Genomic DNA, 18,523 nt, shown 5'->3' with positions numbered 1-18,523 from the left:
CCAAAAACACACCCACGCACTCTAACACACACTCACACACTCTAACACACACTCACACACTCTAACACACACTCACACACTCTCACACACTCTAACACACACTCACACACTCTAACACACACTCACACACTCTCACACACTCACACACTCTAACACACACTCACACACACTCACACACTCTCAAATACTCTGACACACACTAACACACACTCACACACTCTAACACACTCTCATATGCTCTAACACACACTCACACACTCTAACACACACTCACACACTCTCAAATACTCTGACACACACTAACACACACTCACACACTCTAACACACTCTCATATGCTCTAACACATTCTCATATACTCTAACACACACTAACACACACTCACACATTCTAACACACATTCTAACACACTCTCAAATACTCTGACACACTCTCACACAATCCATCACACTGTGATACACAGATAATACTCCCTGTAACCTGACATAAACCCAGAAACACACCCACGCACTCTAACACACACACACTAACACACTCTCATATACTCTAACACACACTAACACAGACTCACACACTCACACACTCTAACACACTCTCAAATACTCTGACACACTCTCACACAATCCACCACACTGTGGTACACAGATAATACAACACAGGCTCCCTGTGTCCTGACATAACCCCAGAAACACACCCACACACACTAACACACACTCACACATGGTCACACAATCTAACACACTAATACACTGAAACACACACACTCATACAATCTAACACACACTGGTACTATACAGACACAGTGCGCAGACACACATACTACACAGACACACACACTGTACACACACACACACATACTGCACAGACACACACACTGCACAGACACACACACTGTACACACACACACACTGTACACACACACACACTGTACACACACTGTACACACACAAACTGTACACACACACACGCTGTACAGACGCTCACTCTACCCTGACTCCATCATCACAGGTAATGCTGGTGTCACCTGCCCACTGCGCTGCTGGTGTGGGTGTGTGTGATAGGGGTAGCGAGGAGCAGGATGGGTGTGGAGTGGGGCTGGGGTTTTTCCATTACTCCTCTCTCTACACTGACTCCTCTCTCTACACTGACTCCTATCTCTACACTGACTCCTCTCTACACTGACTCCTCTCTCTACACTGACTCCTATCTCTACACGGACTCCTCTCTCTACACGGACTCCTATCTCTACACGGACTCCTATCTCTACACGGACTCCTCTCTACACTGACTCCTCTCTCTACACTGACTCCTCTCTACACTGACTCCTCTCTCTACATTGACTCCTCTCTACACTGACTCCTCTCTCTATACTGACTCCTCTCTACACTGACTCCTCTCTCTACACTGACTCCTATCTCTACACTGACTCCTCTCTACACTGACTCCACTCTCTACACTGACTCCTCTCTACACTGACTCCTCTCTCTACACTGACTCCTATCTCTACACTGACTCCTCTCTACACTGACTCCACTCTCTACACTGACTCCTCTCTACACTGACTCCTCTCTCTACACTGACTCCTCTCTACACTGACTCCTCTCTACACTGACTCCTCTCTCTACATTGACTCCTCTCTACACTGACTCCTCTCTCTATACTGACTCCTCTCTACACTGACTCCTCTCTACACTGACTCCTATCTCTACACTGACTCCTCTCTACACTGACTCCTCTCTCTACACTGACTCCTCTCTACACTGACTCCTCTCTCTACACTGACTCCTCTCTACACTGACTCCTCTCTCTACACTGACTCCTCTCTCTACACTGACTCCTCTCTACACGGACTCCTCTCTCTACACGGACTCCTCTCTACACTGACTCCTATCTCTACACTGACTCCTATCTCTACACTGACTCCTCTCTACACTGACTCCTCTCTCTACACTGACTCCTCTCTACACTGACTCCACTCTCTACACTGACTCCTCTCTACACTGACTCCTATCTCTACACTGACTCCTCTCTACACTGACTCCTATCTCTACACTGACTCCAATATCTCAGTGTTTCAGTGTCTCCGAGTGTCTCAGTGTCTCTCAGTGTCTCTCATTCTGCTCCAGATACACAGGTGTAGATTATCCTCAGCAGATGGAATGTCTTCAGGCTTTCATCTTCCAAATTTGGAATTCCGGTCGGGAATCATGCCCAGTCTGTCAGCACAATCCAGACTATCTTGTAGACTCATAAGAAAAAAGACCAAACAAAATCTCCAGAGAGGACTGAGATACAACACATAGAGCCCCTGTCAGGGACTGCACAACGAGGGCAGTGGTTGTACTGAACTGCCCCTATCTACCCTGTACTTCCCCAATTTACCCTGCACTGCCCCTATCTACTCTGTACTGCCCTCAGTTACCCTGTACTGCCCCGATCTACCCTGTACTGGAGTGAATCAGACTTATTCACACCAGTATAAAACCTGGAGTGGATCACCCTGCTGCAGTTCAGTCTGTTTTCTGTTCTTGAGACATAGGGACAGAGATTAGCAATGTTTGGGTCAGTGTTTTTCCAGATCCACATACTGGAAAAACATGGACACAGCCAGAAAAAGCAGTGGAGATAAGGGGAGGCAGGGATGAAGCCTTACTAGAAAAGCAGGGCAGAGAGCTGTGGAGAGAGTGGAAAAGCACTGGGGTGGAGGAAGGTGGTGTGAGTGAGGTCAGCACCTCTCTGTTTACTTCAGTCTGTCCTGCGGGATCCTGACAGAGGAGGGAGAGAGACAGCCTGAGGAACAGACAGTGAGCCTGTCTCTCAATAATAATAATACAGTGTGTGATCTCCTGTCCCAGCCTGAGGAACAGACAGTGAGCCTGTCTCTCAATAATAATAATACAGTGTGTGATCTCCTGTCCCAGCCTGAGGAACAGACAGTGAGCCTGTCTCTCAATAATAATAATACAGTGTGTGATCTCCTGTCCCAGCCTGAGGAACAGACAGTGAGCCCGTCTCTCAATAATAATAATACAGTGTGTGATCTCCTGTCCCAGCCTGAGGAACAGACAGTGAGCCCGTCTCTCAATAATAATAATACAGTGTGTGATCTCCTGTCCCAGCCTGAGGAACAGACAGTGAGCCCGTCTCTCAATAATAATAATACAGTGTGTGATCTCCTGTCCCAGCCTGAGGAACAGACAGTGAGCCCGTCTCTCAATAATAATACAGTGTGTGACCTCCTGTCCCAGCCTGAGGAACAGACAGTGAGCCCGTCTCTCAATAATAATAATACAGTGTGTGATCTCCTGTCCCAGCCTGAGGAACAGACAGTGAGCCTGTCTCTCAATAATAATACAGTGTGTGACCTCCTGTCCCAGCCTGAGGAACAGACAGTGAGCCTGTCTCTCAATAATAATAATACAGTGTGTGATCTCCTGTCCCAGCCTGAGGAACAGACAGTGAGCCTGTCTCTCAATAATAATAATACAGTGTGTGATCTCCTGTCCCAGCCTGAGGAACAGACAGTGAGCCTGTCTCTCAATAATAATAATACAGTGTGTGATCTCCTGTCCCAGCCTGAGGAACAGTGAGCCTGTCTCTCAATAATAATAATACAGTGTGTGATCTCCTGTCCCAGCTTGAGGAACAGACAGTGAGCCTGTCTCTCAATAATAATAATACAGTGTGTGATCTCCTGTCCCAGCCTGAGGAACAGACAGTGAGCCTGTCTCTCAATAATAATAATACAGTGTGTGATCTCCTGTCCCAGCCTGAGGAACAGACAGTGAGCCCGTCTCTCAATAATAATAATACAGTGTGTGATCTCCTGTCCCAGCCTGAGGAACAGACAGTGAGCCCGTCTCTCAATAATAATAATACAGTGTGTGATCTCCTGTCCCAGCCTGAGGAACAGACAGTGAGCCCGTCTCTCAATAATAATAATACAGTGTGTGATCTCCTGTCCCAGCCTGAGGAACAGAGAGTGAGCCCGTCTCTCAATAATAATAATACAGTGTGTGATCTCCTGTCCCAGCCTGAGGAACAGACAGTGAGCCTGTCTCTCAATAATAATAATACAGTGTGTGATCACCTGTCCCAGCCTGAGGAACAGACAGTGAGCCTGTCTCTCAATAATAATAATACAGTGTGTGATCTCCTGTCCCAGCCTGAGGAACAGACAGTGAGCCTGTCTCTCAATAATAATAAAACAGTGTGTGATCTCCTGTCCCAGCCTGAGGAACAGTAAGCCTGTCTCTCATGTAACTGTATTACATAAGCCTGTTGTATGTAACTGTCCCGAGATGTGTTTGTATTGTCAACATCTGTAGATGTTGTGTTAATTGTATCTGCTTTGGCAACACTGATATCATTGGTCATGCCAATAAAGCATGAACTGCCAGAGAGAGAGACAAAGAGATAGAGAGGAGAGAAAGAAAGAGAAACAGTCAGAAGATGGTGAGAGAGATATAGAGAACGGAGAAACAGAGAAGATGGAGAGAGAGAGAGAGGGGAGAAGGGGAGATCTAGCTCAGCGATCAGTGCTTTAACACTCTCAGCCTCTGCCTTACTCTCCTCTTCCTGTTTGTGTTCCGGGCAGAAACTTAATATCAAAACCTCCATTAGGCTATTAACCGCGAACAGTGACTAAGCAGCTGTGAATCTGACCACGCAGTCTGCGGTACTGCAGCACTGCCCTCTGCATCACACTCTCATCTGTCTGTCGACATCTAGACATGCCCACATGCTTATCTACATCTCTGCATGCCACACACACAATAAGGGAACTTTATCTACAGTACATCAGTATCCACAGACACACAGCTGTGTCTCTGCACGTTCCTACACACAGTAACACAGCCACCTTGCATGAGAGACTCTACCCTAGTTCTCTTAACTGTTTGTAATACAGCACAGCTCTGTCTGTCAGGAACAGCACAGTGTCTGTGAGGGACTGGGTCTGTAAAACAGCACAGTGTCTGTGAGGGGCTGGGTCTGTAAAACAGCACAGTGTCTGTGAGGGGCTGGGTCTGTAAAACAGCACAGTGTCTGTGAGGGACTGGGTCTGTACTACGGCACAGTGTCTGTGAGGGGCTGGGTCTGTAATACAGCACAGTGTCTGTGAGGGGCTGGGTCTGTAAAACAGCACAGTGTCTGTGGGGGACTGGGTCTGTACTACGGCACAGTGTCTGTGAGGGGCTGGGTCTGTAATACAGCACAGTGTCTGTGAGGGGCTGGGTCTGTAAAACAGCACAGTGTCTGTGAGGGGCTGAGTCTGTAATACAGCACAGTGTCTGTGAGGGACTGGGTCTGTAAAACAGCACAGTGTCTGTGAGGGACTGGGTCTGTACTACGGCACAGTGTCTGTGAGGGGCTGGGTCTGTAATATAGCACAGTGTCTGTGAGGGGCTGAGTCTGTAATACAGCACAGTGTCTGTGAGGGGCTGGGTCTGTAATACAGCACAGTGTCTGTGAGGGGCTGAGTCAGTAATACAGCACAGTGTCTGTGAGGGACTGGGTCTGTAATACAGCACAGTGTCTGTGAGGGGCTGAGTCTGTAATATAGCACAGTGTCTGTGAGGGGCTGAGTCTGTAATACAGCACAGTGTCTGTGAGGGACTGGGTCTGTAATACAGCACAGTGTCTGTGAGGGACTGGGTCTGTAATACAGCACAGTGTCTGTGAGGGACTGGGTCTGTAATACAGCACAGTGTCTGTGAGGGGCTGAGTCTGTAATACAGCACAGTGTCTGTGAGGGACTGGGTCTGTAATACAGCACAGTGTCTGTGAGGGACTGGGTCTGTAATACAGCACAGTGTCTGTGAGGGACTGGGTCTGTAATACAGCACAGTGTCTGTGAGGGACTGGGTCTGTAATACAGCACAATGTCTGTGAGGGGCTGGGTCTGTAATACAGCACAGTGTCTGTGAGGGGCTGAGTCAGTAATACAGCACAGTGTCTGTGAGGGACTGGGTCTGTAATACAGCACAGTGTCTGTGAGGGGCTGGGTCTGTACTACAGCACAGTGTCTGTGAGGGACTGGGTCTGTACTACGGCACAGTGTCTGTGAGGGACTGGGTCTGTAATACAGCACAGTGTCTGTGAGGGACTGGGTCTGTAATACAGCACAGTGTCTGTGAGGGGCTGAGTCTGTAATACAGCACAGCTCTATAAGATTAATTTCATGCTGTGAAAACTGCACCTGTGAAAAGACGTCACACCCAAAGCACAACTTCTGCTCTGGTAGTGCAGTGTGTTTATACAGTCTGTATGCAGTTTGTGTGCAGTGTGTGTGTGCAGTGTGTTTATACAGTCTGTATGCAGTTTGTGTGCAGTGTGTGTGTGCAGTGTGTTTATACAGTCTGTATGCAGTTTGTGTGTAGTGTGTGTGTGCAGTGTGTTTATACAGTCTGTATGCAGTTTGTGTGCAGTGTGTGCGCAGTGTATTTATACAGTCTGTATGCAGTTTGTGTGTAGTGTGTGTGCGCAGTGTGTTTATACAGTCAGTATGCAGTTTGTGTGTAGTGTGTGTGCGCAGTGTGTTTATACAGTCTGTATGCAGTTTGTGTGTAGTGTGTGCGCAGTGTGTTTATACAGTCTGTATGCAGTGTGTGTGAGGTGTGTGTGTCTGTGCTCAGTGTGTGTGAGAGGTGTGTGTGTCTGTGCTCAGTGTGTGTGAGAGGTGTGTGTCTGTGCACAGTGTGTGTGTGAGAGGTGTGTGTGTCTGTGCTCAGTGTGTGTGAGAGGTGTGTGTGTCTGTGCACAGTGTGTGTGTGAGAGGTGTGTGTGTCTGTGCTCAGTGTGTGTGAGAGGTGTGTGTGTCTGTGCACAGTGTGTGTGAGAGGTGTGTGTGTCTGTGCTCAGTGTGTGTGAGAGGTGTGTGTGTGAGAGGTGTGTGTGTCTGTGCTCAGTGCATGTGAGAGGTGTGTGTGTCTGTGCTCAGTGTGTGAGAGGTGTGTGTGTCTGTGCACAGTGCGTGTGAGAGGTGTGTGTGTCTGTGCTCAGTGTGTGTGAGAGGTGTGTGTGTCTGTGCTCAGTGTGTGTGAGAGGTGTGTGTGTCTGTGCACAGTGCGTGTGAGAGGTGTGTGTGTCTGTGCTCAGTGTGTGTGAGAGGTGTGTGTGTCTGTGCACAGTGCGTGTCTGTCAGTTTGCGTGCGAAGCACTGGAGAAAGTGAGCTCACATTCTTGCCTGTTGAGGAGGTGGGCTGGAGGGTGAGTATAAGAGCCCAGGACACAGACAGCACACTCCCCACAGCCTGAGAGAGGAGAGAGCACAGAGACTCTGCGCCTGAGCACAGTGAGTACAGCACAGGACACACAGCGGCGTGCACAGGTGAGCAGTGTGCTGTATATGTACACCAACTATACAGAGTATTTTATATAGAACAGGTGTACAGTGTGTATGGTATATACTGTATACTCCAAGTGTACAGTGTAGTTTATATACTCCAGATGAAACTTTGTGTTTTCTTTCTTCTCTTTTCAACATGGAAAAATCCTACTGTATTACTTGTAGTTTATATACTCCAGGTGTGCAGTGTGTACAGTATACAGTATATACTCCAGGTGTACAGTGTACTGGACTCCACAGGGACTAGAAGAGTCTAGAGCCTGTGACTGGGCTGTGTCAGTGTGCTGGACTCCACAGGGACTAGAAGAGTCTAGAGCCTGTGACTGGGCTGTGTCAGTGTGCTGGACTCCACAGGGACTAGAAGAGTCTAGAGCCTGTGACTGGGCTGTGTCAGTGTACTGGACTCCACAGGGACTAGAAGAGTCTAGAGCCTGTGACTGGGCTGTGTCAGTGTGCTGGACTCCACAGGGACTAGAAGAGTCTAGAGCCCTGTGACTGGGCTGTGTCAGTGTGCTGGACTCCACAGGGACTAGAAGAGTCTAAAGCCTGTGACTGGGCTGTGTCAGTGTGCTGGACTCCACAGGGACTAGAAGAGTCTAGAGCCCTGTGACTGGGCTGTGTCAGTGTGCTGGACTCCACAGGGACTAGAAGAGTCTAGAGCCTGTGACTGGGCTGTGTCAGTGTGCTGGACTCCACAGGGACTAGAAGAGTCTAGAGCCTGTGACTGGGCTGTGTCAGTGTGCTGGACTCCACAGGGACTAGAGGAGTCTAGAGCCTGTGACTGGGCTGTGTCAGTGTGCTGGACTCTACAGGGACTAGAGGAGTCTAGAGCCTGTGACTGGGCTGTGTCAGTGTCCCGGACTCCACAGGGACTAGAAGAGTCTAGAGCCCTGTGACTGGGCTGTGTCAGTGTCCTGGACTCCACAGGGACTAGAAGAGTCTAGAGCCTGTGACTGGGCTGTGTCAGTGTACTGGACTCCACAGGGACTAGAAGAGTCTAGAGCCTGTGACTGGGCTGTGTCAGTGTGCTGGACTCCACAGGGACTAGAAGAGTCTAGAGCCTGTGACTGGGCTGTGTCAGTGTGCTGGACTCCACAGGGACTAGAAGAGTCTAGAGCCCTGTGACTGGGCTGTGTCAGTGTACTGGACTCCACAGGGACTAGAAGAGTCTAGAGCCTGTGACTGGGCTGTGTCAGTGTGCTGGACTCCACAGGGACTAGAAGAGTCTAGAGCCTGTGACTGGGCTGTGTCAGTGTGCTGGACTCCACAGGGACTAGAAGAGTCTAGAGCCCAGTGTACTCCAGAAGAGTTTTATAAACTGTTGCTCACACAAGCGTGATCCTGCTGCATGCCACCATATGGCCATGTGCTGCACATCTGGACAGATGTTATTGTACAGGCCGACCAGCTGCACACCCACGGGTGAGGAAGTCCACAGGCTCGTTAAAATACCTCTCTCATTAGCTGGAGAACACAGGCAAGTTTATTAGAAGACAGAGCACAGTTCCTAATCATGGTAATTAGCTGGAATTGGAAACTCTGCACCCTCTCTCTTTGTCTCTCTCACTGTGTCTCATGTCCTACGTGTGATGATTCTCTATGATCTCCTCTACATTCATATAAATAATCAATAAGCTTTATTGTTATGACCAATGAATCACAGTGCTACCAAGGCATTAAATATTAGCAAAAACATTTACAACAAAAACACAGTATTATTAGAGTCCCATCACACACTGTAATAATAATAATAATAATAATAATAATAATAATAATAATAATAATAATAATAATAATAATAATATTGTTGAGAGACGGGCTCACTGTTCCTCAGGCTGGGACAGGAGATCACACACTGTATTATTATTACTGAGAGACAGGCTCACTGTCTGTTCCTCAGGCTGGGACAGGAGATCACACACTGCATTATTATTATTGAGAGACGGGCTCACTGTCTGTTCCTCAGGCTGTGACAGGAGATCACACACTGTATTATTATTATTGAGAGACAGGCTCACTGTCTGTTCCTCAGGCTGGGACAGGAGATCACACACTGTATTATTATTATTGAGAGACAGGCTCACTGTCTGTTCCTCAGGCTGGGACAGGAGATCACACACTGTATTATTATTATTGAGAGACGGGCTCACTCTCTGTTCCTCAGGCTGGGACAGGAGATCACACACTGTATTATTATTATTGAGAGACAGGCTCACTGTCTGTTCCTCAGGCTGGGACAGGAGATCACACACTGTATTATTATTATTGAGAGACAGGCTCACTGTTCCTCAGGCAGTGACAGGAGATCACACACTGTATTATTATTATTGAGAGACAGGCTCACTGTTCCTCAGGCTGGGACAGGAGATCACACACTGTATTATTATTATTGAGAGACAGGCTCACTGTTCCTCAGGCTGGGACAGGAGATCACACACTGTATTATTATTGAGAGACGGGCTCACTGTCTGTTCCTCAGGCTGGGACAGGAGATCACACACTGTATTATTATTATTGAGAGACAGGCTCACTGTCTGTTCCTCAGGCTGGGACAGGAGGTCACACACTGTATTATTATTATTGAGAGACAGGCTCACTGGTCCTCAGGCAGTGACAGGAGAAGACATTATGGGCAGTAGCATCATTGATTTCCCAGTAGAATTATGACAGGTGTGAGAATTCTGAGACTCGGGTTATTGATCAGGTGATATTAGTTGATCATAGTTCAGGTGGGGAGCTGGGTCAGCATGCATAGGCTGCAAAGGAACAAGTAATAGGTTTATTCCCTGCTGAAAAAAAGAAGAAAGAAAACACAACGTTTCGGCCTTGGAGCCTTCTTGAGGTGTGAGCACCTGAAGAAGGCCTCCCACACCTGAAGAAGGCTTCCCACACCTGAAGAAGGCTCCACAGCCGAAACGTTGTGTTTTCTTTCTTCTCTTTTCAGCATGGAATAAACTTATTACTGTTTAGTTGATCATAGTCAGGTTATAACACACAGGAACTGGAGTTGTTGAGTTAGTTTATCTACAGGCTGTGCACATGATTTCATTAAAGCTTCCCAAGATAAAAATAAGTGCTGGTTTATAGGAGAAATATTTCCCCTCCTTGAGCTCCACTTCATGAGCTTAACAAGATCTGATTTCTGTGAAATCGACTCTAGACTAAACAAACTGAAACAAAGGCCAGCTTGTTACTAAGTCATGGGGAAAGAGAGCAGGGAGAGAGTCAATGTACCTTCAGTAAACCACAATAAAGCCAAAAACAATAGCATGAAATTAACTCTCCTTTCCTCAGTGCAGTTTTAATGTACTGGAGTGTCCAGTCAGTGTGTCTGTATTAACCCCTCTCTCTCAGTGCAGTGTTCATGTACTGGAGTGTCCAGTCAGTGTGTCTGTATTAACCCCTCTCTCTCAGTGCAGTGTTCATGTACTGGAGTGTCCAGTCAGTGTGTCTGTATGAACCCCTCTCTCTCTCAGTGCAGTGTTAATGTACTGGAGTGTCCAGTCAGTGTGTGTATTAACCCCTCTCTCTCTCAGTGCTGTGTTAATGTACTGGAGTGTCCAGTCAGTGTGTGTATTAACCCCTCTCTCTTCCTGTTCACAGGCCCACCGTGAATCCACAGAAAGGCAGTCAGGAAGGATGAATGCACTTTTGCAGTTGGCAGTGTTGAGTCTGTTGGCCACACTCTGTGTGTCCTATGGTGAGTTTGCTCTAATGTACTGTCTCCCTGCACCTGTCTGTGGACACGCACTCATACACACACCCCAGAGCTGCCCCGTGTGGCAGCAGCCGGACAGCAGAGAGACACTCTGACTTCAGGAGGTGTTTCTGGGAGTAAACATACTGAGGGGCTGCTCTCTGTTTCAGATTCCTACGAGAGTAACGAATCCCTGGAAGGTAAGAAGATCCCTTCTCCTCCGAGTCTTCACAGTGTGTGGAGCCCAGTGTGTCTCTCTCTTCTACCTCATAACCCCCTATCTGTCACTGTACCTGTCTCTCTCTCCTACCTCCTTAACTCCTCTCTCACTCACTGTACCTGTCTCTCTCCTACCTCATAACCCCCCTCTCTGTCACTGTACCTGTCTCTCTCTCCTACCTCATCACTCCTCTCTCTCACTGTACCTGTCTCTCTCTCCTACCTCATAACCCCCCTCTCTGTCACTGTACCTGTCTCTCTCTCCCACCTCATACCCCCCCTCTCTCTCACTGTACCTGTCTCTCTCTCGTACCTCAACCCCACTCTCTCTCACTGTACCTGTCTCTCTCTCCTACCTCCTTAACTCCTCTCTCTGTACCTCTCTCTCTCCTACCTCCTTAACTCCTCTCTCTGTACCTGTACCCCTGTCTTTCTGTTCCACTGGCACAGAAAGAAATACAGCTCTCTCAGTGTGCTCACTCTGACTCTGTACTAGATGTCAAAACAAACATGATGAACGTTTCCTCTCTGTGTCTTTAAAGACATCTTCATCGGTTCACGTCGAGCCAATTCCTACATGAGACCTGTGCAACCAGGCAGCTACTACCCCAGGAGGTAAAATTATTCCCAGTGCAGTGTAGTGTGCAGTAGTATCCAGTAGTGTACAGTAGGAGTGTGTGTATTAACCCCTCTCTCTCTAAGTGCAGTGTCAGTGTACAGTAGTGTGCAGGAGGAGTGTGTGTATTAACCCCTCTCTCTCAGTGCAGTGTCAGTGTACAGTAGTGTGCAGGAGGAGTGTGTGTATTAACCCCTCTCTCTCAGTGCAGTGTCAGTGTACAGTAGTGTGCAGGAGGAGTGTGTGTATTAACCCCTCTCTCTCTCTCAGTGCAGTGTCAGTGTACAGTAGTGTGCAGGAGGAGTGTGTGTATTAACCCCTCTCTGTCTCAGTGCAGTGTCAGTGTTCAGTAGTGTGCAGGAGGAGTGTGTGTATTAACCCCTCTCTCTCTCAGTGCAGTGTCAGTGTACAGTAGTGTGCAGGAGGAGTGTGTGTATTAACCCCCCTCTCTCTCTCAGTGCAGTGTCAGTGTACAGTAGTGTGCAGGAGGAGTGTGTGTATTAACCCCTCTGTCTCTCAGTGCAGTGTCAGTGTACAGTAGTGTGCAGGAGGAGTGTGTGTATTAACCCCTCTCTCTCTCAGTGCAGTGTCAGTAAACAGTAGTGTGCAGGAGGAGTGTGTGTATTAACCCCTCTCTCTCTCAGTGCAGTGTCAGTGTACAGTAGTGTGCAGGAGGAGTGTGTGTATTAACCCCTCTCTCTCTGTCTCAGGATTCTGAAGTCCCCTGTGGAGATACGCACAGAGATCTGTGAGGACTCTTTGCAGTGCAAGCGCTACGCTATGTACCACGGATACCAGCAGGCCTACGAGCGATACTTTGGGGGTCCGGCCCAGAGTGGGAGGCGTGGCCGGGGAGCTCAGCCCCGATAAGGCAGCGGCCCGCTGGCCGTGAGCAGCCCCTGCTCGGCACAGTGTAGTGCCCATATCACCCCTGTACCCATATAACCCTCACCTACTCACATGTATCGGCAGCGCAGGCTCACTGCGGGAAGGCTGCAGGTCCCCGGGCCCGGTGCCAGCGTCCCCAGCGGACCGGGCAGGACCAGGCTGGAGCGGGCTGGAGCGGGCTGGAGCGGGCCGCACTGCGATCCGGCTCCCGGGACCGGTTCTGACGTCCCCGCCGCCACAGCCCCCAGACAGAACCACCAGCAGCCGCGGATCCGGTCTGGCCTGCTCTGGACCTGCTGGTCGCTGGCCTCTGGCTCTGGGCCGCAGCCGGAGACCACACGCCTGTAGAAACATGCTTGAAACACGCGTGCTCTCCGTGTACACAACCTGCAGTCAATAAAGGCAAATAGAGCTGTGTCCGTCTGTGTCCGTCTGTCTCACTCAAACGCCTCCCCCAGTGCCGACTGAAGCGGTCTGACCTGCAGGGGGCGCACTAGGGCAGCTGTGGACAATAAGCAACGCGCTGCAGGAGAGGCTGGGCCGGGGCACGTTCGTCAGTAGAGCTCCTGGCTGTGTCACCCCCTCTCCCACACGACACACAGGCATCAACGTCTCACCTTATTGTGCGGAGGTGATGATCGCCCACCTTAATAGACACAAACATTCCTTCCTCCTAAACTCTGAGCTGCCCTGGTGCTCCTTCTACCAAGGCAGGTCTGTCAACACTTACAGAGACTCCCCTGAGTTTTATATTGCTTTTATTTTATTTTTTATTAGGCATTTTTAGTTTTTTAACAGTTTTTAACCAATTTTTTAATGCAGGTCAGGCTTGATGTGTTTTTTTCCCCTGTCTTGGTCCTGCTCTGTATAAAATAATCCTAGTCAGATGTACAGGAAATGTACCAATTAATATCTTAACCCAATGTTACCACAAACTCCTCCTGCACACTGACACTGCACTGAGAGAGAGAGAGGGGTTAATACACACACTCCTCCTGCACACTACTGTACACTGACACTGCACTGAGAGAGAGAGAGGGGTTAATACACACACTCCTCCTGCACACTACTGTACACTGACACTGCACTGAGAGAGAGAGGGGTTAATACACACACTCCTCCTGCACACTACTGTACACTGACACTGCACTGAGAGAGAGAGAGGGGTTAATACACACACTCCTCCTGCACACTACTGTACACTGACACTGCACTGAGAGAGAGGGGGGTTAATACACACACTCCTCCTGAACACTACTGTACACTGACACTGCACTGAGAGAGACAGGGGTTAATACACACACTCCTCCTGCACACTACTGTACACTGACACTGCACTGAGAGAGAGAGGGGTTAATACACACACTCCTCCTGAACACTACTGAACACTGACACTGCACTGAGAGAGAGAGGGGTTAATACACACACTCCTCCTGCACACTACTGTACACTGACACTGCACTGAGAGAGAGAGGGGGGTTAATACACACACTCCTCCTGCACACTACTGTACACTGACACTGCACTGAGAGAGAGAGGGGGGTTAATACACACACTCCTCCTGCACACTGACACTGCACTGAGAGAGAGGGGTTAATACACACACTCCTCCTGCACACTACTGTACACTGACACTGCACTGAGAGAGAGAGGGGTTAATACACACACTCCTCCTGCACACTACTGTACACTGACACTGCACTGAGAGAGAGAGGGGTTAATACACACACTCCTCCTGCACACTACTGTACACTGACACTGCACTGAGAGAGAGGGGGGTTAATACACACACTCCTCCTGCACACTACTGTACACTGACACTGCACTGAGAGAGAGGGGTTAATACACACACTCCTCCTGCACACTACTGTACACTGACACTGCACTGAGAGAGAGGGGTTAATACACACACTCCTCCTGCACACTACTGTACACTGACACTGCACTGAGAGAGAGAGGGGTTAATACACACACTCCTCCTGCACACTACTGTACACTGAGAGAGAGGGGTTAATACACACACTCCTCCTGCACACTACTGTACACTGACACTGCACTGAGAGAGAGAGAGGGGTTAATACACACACTCCTCCTGCACACTACTGTACACTGACACTGCACTGAGAGAGAGAGAGGGGTTAATACACACACTCCTCCTGCACACTACTGTACACTGACACTGCACTGAGAGAGAGGGGTTAATACACACACTCCTCCTGCACACTACTGTACACTGACACTGCACTGAGAGAGAAGGGGGTTAATACACACACTCCTCCTGCACACTACTGTACACTGACACTGCACTAAGAGAGAAGGGGGTTAATACACACACTCCTCCTGCACACTACTGTACACTGACACTGCACTGAGAGAGAGGGGTTAATACACACACTCCTCCTGCACACTACTGTACACTGACACTGCACTGAGAGAGAAGGGGGTTAATACACACACTTTTGTACACCGACATTGACATAAGCACCTGTTTATGTTTTTCACAGGTTAATAAGGTTCCCTGTAGCAGTGAATTATACAGTAGTGCGGATCAGAAATGTCAGGGTGTGATTTACTTTTCTAAACAGTACGGCTCTGCAGCACAGCTGGTGTCACTCAGAGAAGCTCCGTTCCTCGAGACCCACAGACACGCTGCTGAGGGCGACACGCTGGCCCGGGGAGGAGGGGGGCCGCCGCGCGCGGTCAGCGGGTTCACGAGCCGCAGACGAGTGCGCATCGCCCGCGCAGCCGGGGCACACCGCCATCTGGCGGCCGCGCCCGGAACGACAGCTGCCTTGTCCGCGGTGAGGAGGAGGGAGAGGGCGTGTCCGGGCTGTGTCCAGGGGTGTCGCAGCTGCCGGCCAATCCGCAGGCAGCGTGTCCCCCAAGGCGGGCTGGGAACAGAGCTATAAACAGGGTGGCAGGAAGAGACAACCACACTGTTCACCTCACTGAAACAGCAAGACAAGATGAAGACCCTGACCGTCCTCGTGCTGTGTGCCCTGACAGCTGTGTGTCTGTCCACTGGGGGTGAGTCTGTCTGTCTGTCTGTGTGTCTGTCCACTGGAGGTGAGTCTATCTGTATGTCTGTCTGTCTATCTGTCTGTGTGTCTGTCCACTGGAGGTGAGTCTATCTGTCTGTCTGTGTGTCTGTCTGTGTGTCTGTGTGTCTGTCCACTGGAGGTGAGTCTATCTGTCTGTCTGTGTGTCTGTCCACTGGGGGTGAGTCTATCTGTCTGTCTGTCTGTCTGTGTGTCTGTCCACTGGAGGTGAGTCTGTCTGTCTGTCTGTCTGTCTGTCTGTGTGTCTGTCCACTGGGGGTGAGTCTGTCTGTCTGTCTGTCTGTCTGTCTGTGTGTCTGTCCACTGGAGGTGAGTCTATCTGTCTGTCTGTGTGTCTGTCCACTGGGGGTGAGTCTGTCTGTCTGTCTGTCTGTGTGTCTGTCCACTGGGGGTGAGTCTGTCTGTCTGTCTGTGTGTCTGTCCACTGGATGTGAGTCTGTCTGTCTGTCTGTCTGTCTGTCCACTGGAGGTGAGTCTATCTGTCTGTCTGTCTATCTGTCCATGTGTCTGTCTGTCTGTGTCTAAATGTCTTTGTGTCTGTCCACTGGAGGTGAGTCTGTCTGTCTGTCTGTGTGTCTGTCCACTGGAGGTGAGTCTATCTGTCCATGTGTCTGTCTGTCTGTGTCTATATGTCTTTGTGTCTGTCCACTGGAGGTGAGTCTGTCTGTGTGTCTGTCCACTGGAGGTGTGTTTGTCTGTCTGTGTGTCTATCTGTCTGTGTGTCTATCCACTGGAGGTGAGTCTGTGTGTTTGTGTTTATATGTCTGTGTGTCAGTCCAGTGGAGGTGAGTCTGTCTGTGTTTCTGTGTATCTGTCGGTGTGCCTGCCTGTCTGTCTGTGAGTCTGTCCGCTGGAGGTGAGTCTGTCCACCTGTCTGTGTACCTGTCTGTGTGCTTGTTCATCTTATGTCCGTCGAGACTTTTACTGGATAAACTGCACACACACATGTACAGACTCTTGAGGCTGAACTTTCTGATCCTATCTTTAAATTCCAGACTCCGATGTCTCTGTCAGCGCCCCGGATTCTCATAGCACAGAAGGTGAGAATCCTCCTACATGCTGGGGTCCTCCTGCCTCTCCCGCCCACTGGGCTCAGCAGACATGGGAGGAGTCAGGGTGTGTCAGAGAGGGAAGGAGAGGGAGGAGTCAGGGTGTGTCAGAAGGGAGAGAGGGAGGAGTCAGGGTGTGTCAGAAGGGAGAGAGGGAGGAGTCGGGGTGTTTCAAAGGGGGAAGGGGAGGAGTCAGGGTGTGTCAGAGAGGGAGGGAGAGGGAGGAGTCAGGGTGTGTCAGTGGGAGGAGGGGAGGAGCCAGGGTGTGTCAGTGGGAGGAGGGGAGGAGCCAGGGTGTGTCAGTGGGAGCCCTGATTATATTTTAGAGGGAACAGCGCAGTGAGGCAGGTTCTGTGTGACCTGGCATGTTCTTGCCGTGTTGCAGAAGTGTTTGTGAAGAGAGACCTGGCCTCCTCCTTCGTCAAGAGACTGAAGAGGAACATCGGGGCTGCAGGGGGTGCCGCAGGGGGCGCTGGCGGCGCCGGACTGTCGCTGCAGCAGCTGGAGAGGTGAGGGGCCGTGTGCTCGCCTGAGGGGGGCAGGGGGAGGGGACAGGCCCGGGTGGGCCGAGTGTGCATCATCTACTCGTCTCCCTCTCTCTCCAGCCTGCGGGAGGTGTGTGAAGTCAACCTGGCCTGTGAGCACATGGCCGAGACCGCCGGAATCGTCGCCGCCTACACCCAGTACTACGGACCAATCCCCTACTAGACCACGCCCCCAAGAGGACGTAGCCCCGCCCAGTCCTGGTGAAGCCACGCCCATCAGTGAGAATTAACCCTTTCAAGACTGGAGCGGGGCCACACGTGAAGAACATCTGCCTATGAACCGACAAACTGTATCTGAACAAACGCGAAAGTCCTCCTGTTAAAGAGAAGAATTTATACATAAGTGCCTCTTCTTCCAGGAAAGTTTTTTTCTGGATGTATAGTATTTCTACAGTATGTTTATGTTAGTCCAGTTGGTATAAGCTGAAGCAGTTAGGAATGGGATCCGGAGTATAAGATTCCGACTCGGGTCTGCCGACTGCGTGTTGACGTCTCGTGTGACCTGCCGTGTCACGTGACCGGGCCGCGCCGCGCCGCCTGAACATCCTGCTGTGCGCCGCCGGGCTCCAAGCAAGCCGAAATAAACACTTCCAGAGCACCTCTCTCTCCCTGTGTCTGTCAGCCGTGCGTGTGTGTGTGTGTCAGGAGGTGTGTGTATCTGGGTCTATGTGTGTGTCAGGAGGTGTGCGTATCTGGGTCTATGTGTGTGTCAGGAGGTGTGTATGATTGTCAGGGTGAGTGTATGTGTGTGTCAGGAGGTGTATGTTTGTGGGTCTGTGTGTGTCAGGAGGTGTGTATCTGGGCGTGTGTGTGTCAGGAGGTGTGTATCTGGGTCTGTGTGTGTCAGGAGGTGTGTGTGTATCTGGGTCTGTGTGTGTGTCAGGAGGTGTGTATGATTGTCAGGGTGAGTGTATGTGTGTGTCAGGAGGTGTGCGTATCTGGGCGTGTGTGTGTCAGGAGGTGTGTGTATGTGGGTCTGTGTGTGTCAGGAGGTGTGTGTATCTGGGTCTGTGTGTGTCAGGAGGTGTGTGTATGTGGGTCTGTGTGTGTCAGGAGATGTGTGTATCTGGGTCTGTGTGTGTCAGGAGGTGTGTATCTGGGTC

General features: G+C 50.1%; 2 protein-coding genes across 3 annotated transcripts; both read left to right on the top strand.

Annotated features, from left to right (window-relative positions):
- The first annotated feature begins 7,196 nt into the window (after window positions 1-7,196).
- mgp (matrix Gla protein) lies at window positions 7,197-13,181 on the top strand. 2 transcript variants are annotated; one of them, XM_015359721.2, is made up of 5 exons: window positions 7,197-7,293; window positions 10,951-11,047; window positions 11,215-11,244; window positions 11,806-11,878; window positions 12,590-13,181. In XM_015359721.2, the coding sequence occupies exons 2-5, from the start codon at window positions 10,987-10,989 to the stop codon at window positions 12,747-12,749; spliced, it is 324 nt and encodes a 107-aa protein (XP_015215207.1). In that variant the 5' UTR covers window positions 7,197-7,293; window positions 10,951-10,986; the 3' UTR covers window positions 12,750-13,181. The 2 variants fall into 2 exon arrangements, with proteins under 2 accessions (XP_015215207.1, XP_006637012.1); XM_006636949.3 differs by having other exon boundaries at window positions 7,220-7,329.
- A 2,501-nt stretch (window positions 13,182-15,682) lies between these two features.
- Window positions 15,683-18,018, top strand: bglap (bone gamma-carboxyglutamate (gla) protein). The gene is made up of 4 exons (XM_069196698.1): window positions 15,683-15,794; window positions 16,822-16,866; window positions 17,261-17,384; window positions 17,481-18,018. The coding sequence occupies exons 1-4, from the start codon at window positions 15,734-15,736 to the stop codon at window positions 17,581-17,583; spliced, it is 333 nt and encodes a 110-aa protein (XP_069052799.1). The 5' UTR covers window positions 15,683-15,733; the 3' UTR covers window positions 17,584-18,018.
- Window positions 18,019-18,523: the final 505 nt, after the last annotated feature.

Source organism: Lepisosteus oculatus, chromosome 12 (assembly GCF_040954835.1).
Source record: "Lepisosteus oculatus isolate fLepOcu1 chromosome 12, fLepOcu1.hap2, whole genome shotgun sequence".
Lineage (NCBI taxonomy): Eukaryota > Metazoa > Chordata > Actinopteri > Semionotiformes > Lepisosteidae > Lepisosteus > Lepisosteus oculatus.
The sequence above is the reverse complement of the archived record's forward strand: the minus strand, read 5'-3'. Positions and strand labels throughout refer to the sequence as shown.

Coding starts and splice junctions, on each gene's coding strand:
- mgp (XM_015359721.2), top strand. CDS start 10,987: ATGAATGCACTTTTGCAGTTGGCAGTGTTGAGTCTGTTGGCCACACTC. Junction 11,245..11,805: donor GAGTAACGAATCCCTGGAAG/GTAAGAAGATCC, acceptor GTGTCTTTAAAG/ACATCTTCATCGGTTCACGT. Junction 11,879..12,589: donor GGCAGCTACTACCCCAGGAG/GTAAAATTATTC, acceptor TCTCTGTCTCAG/GATTCTGAAGTCCCCTGTGG.
- bglap (XM_069196698.1), top strand. CDS start 15,734: ATGAAGACCCTGACCGTCCTCGTGCTGTGTGCCCTGACAGCTGTGTGT. Junction 15,795..16,821: donor TGTGTGTCTGTCCACTGGGG/GTGAGTCTGTCT, acceptor TTTAAATTCCAG/ACTCCGATGTCTCTGTCAGC. Junction 16,867..17,260: donor GGATTCTCATAGCACAGAAG/GTGAGAATCCTC, acceptor GCCGTGTTGCAG/AAGTGTTTGTGAAGAGAGAC.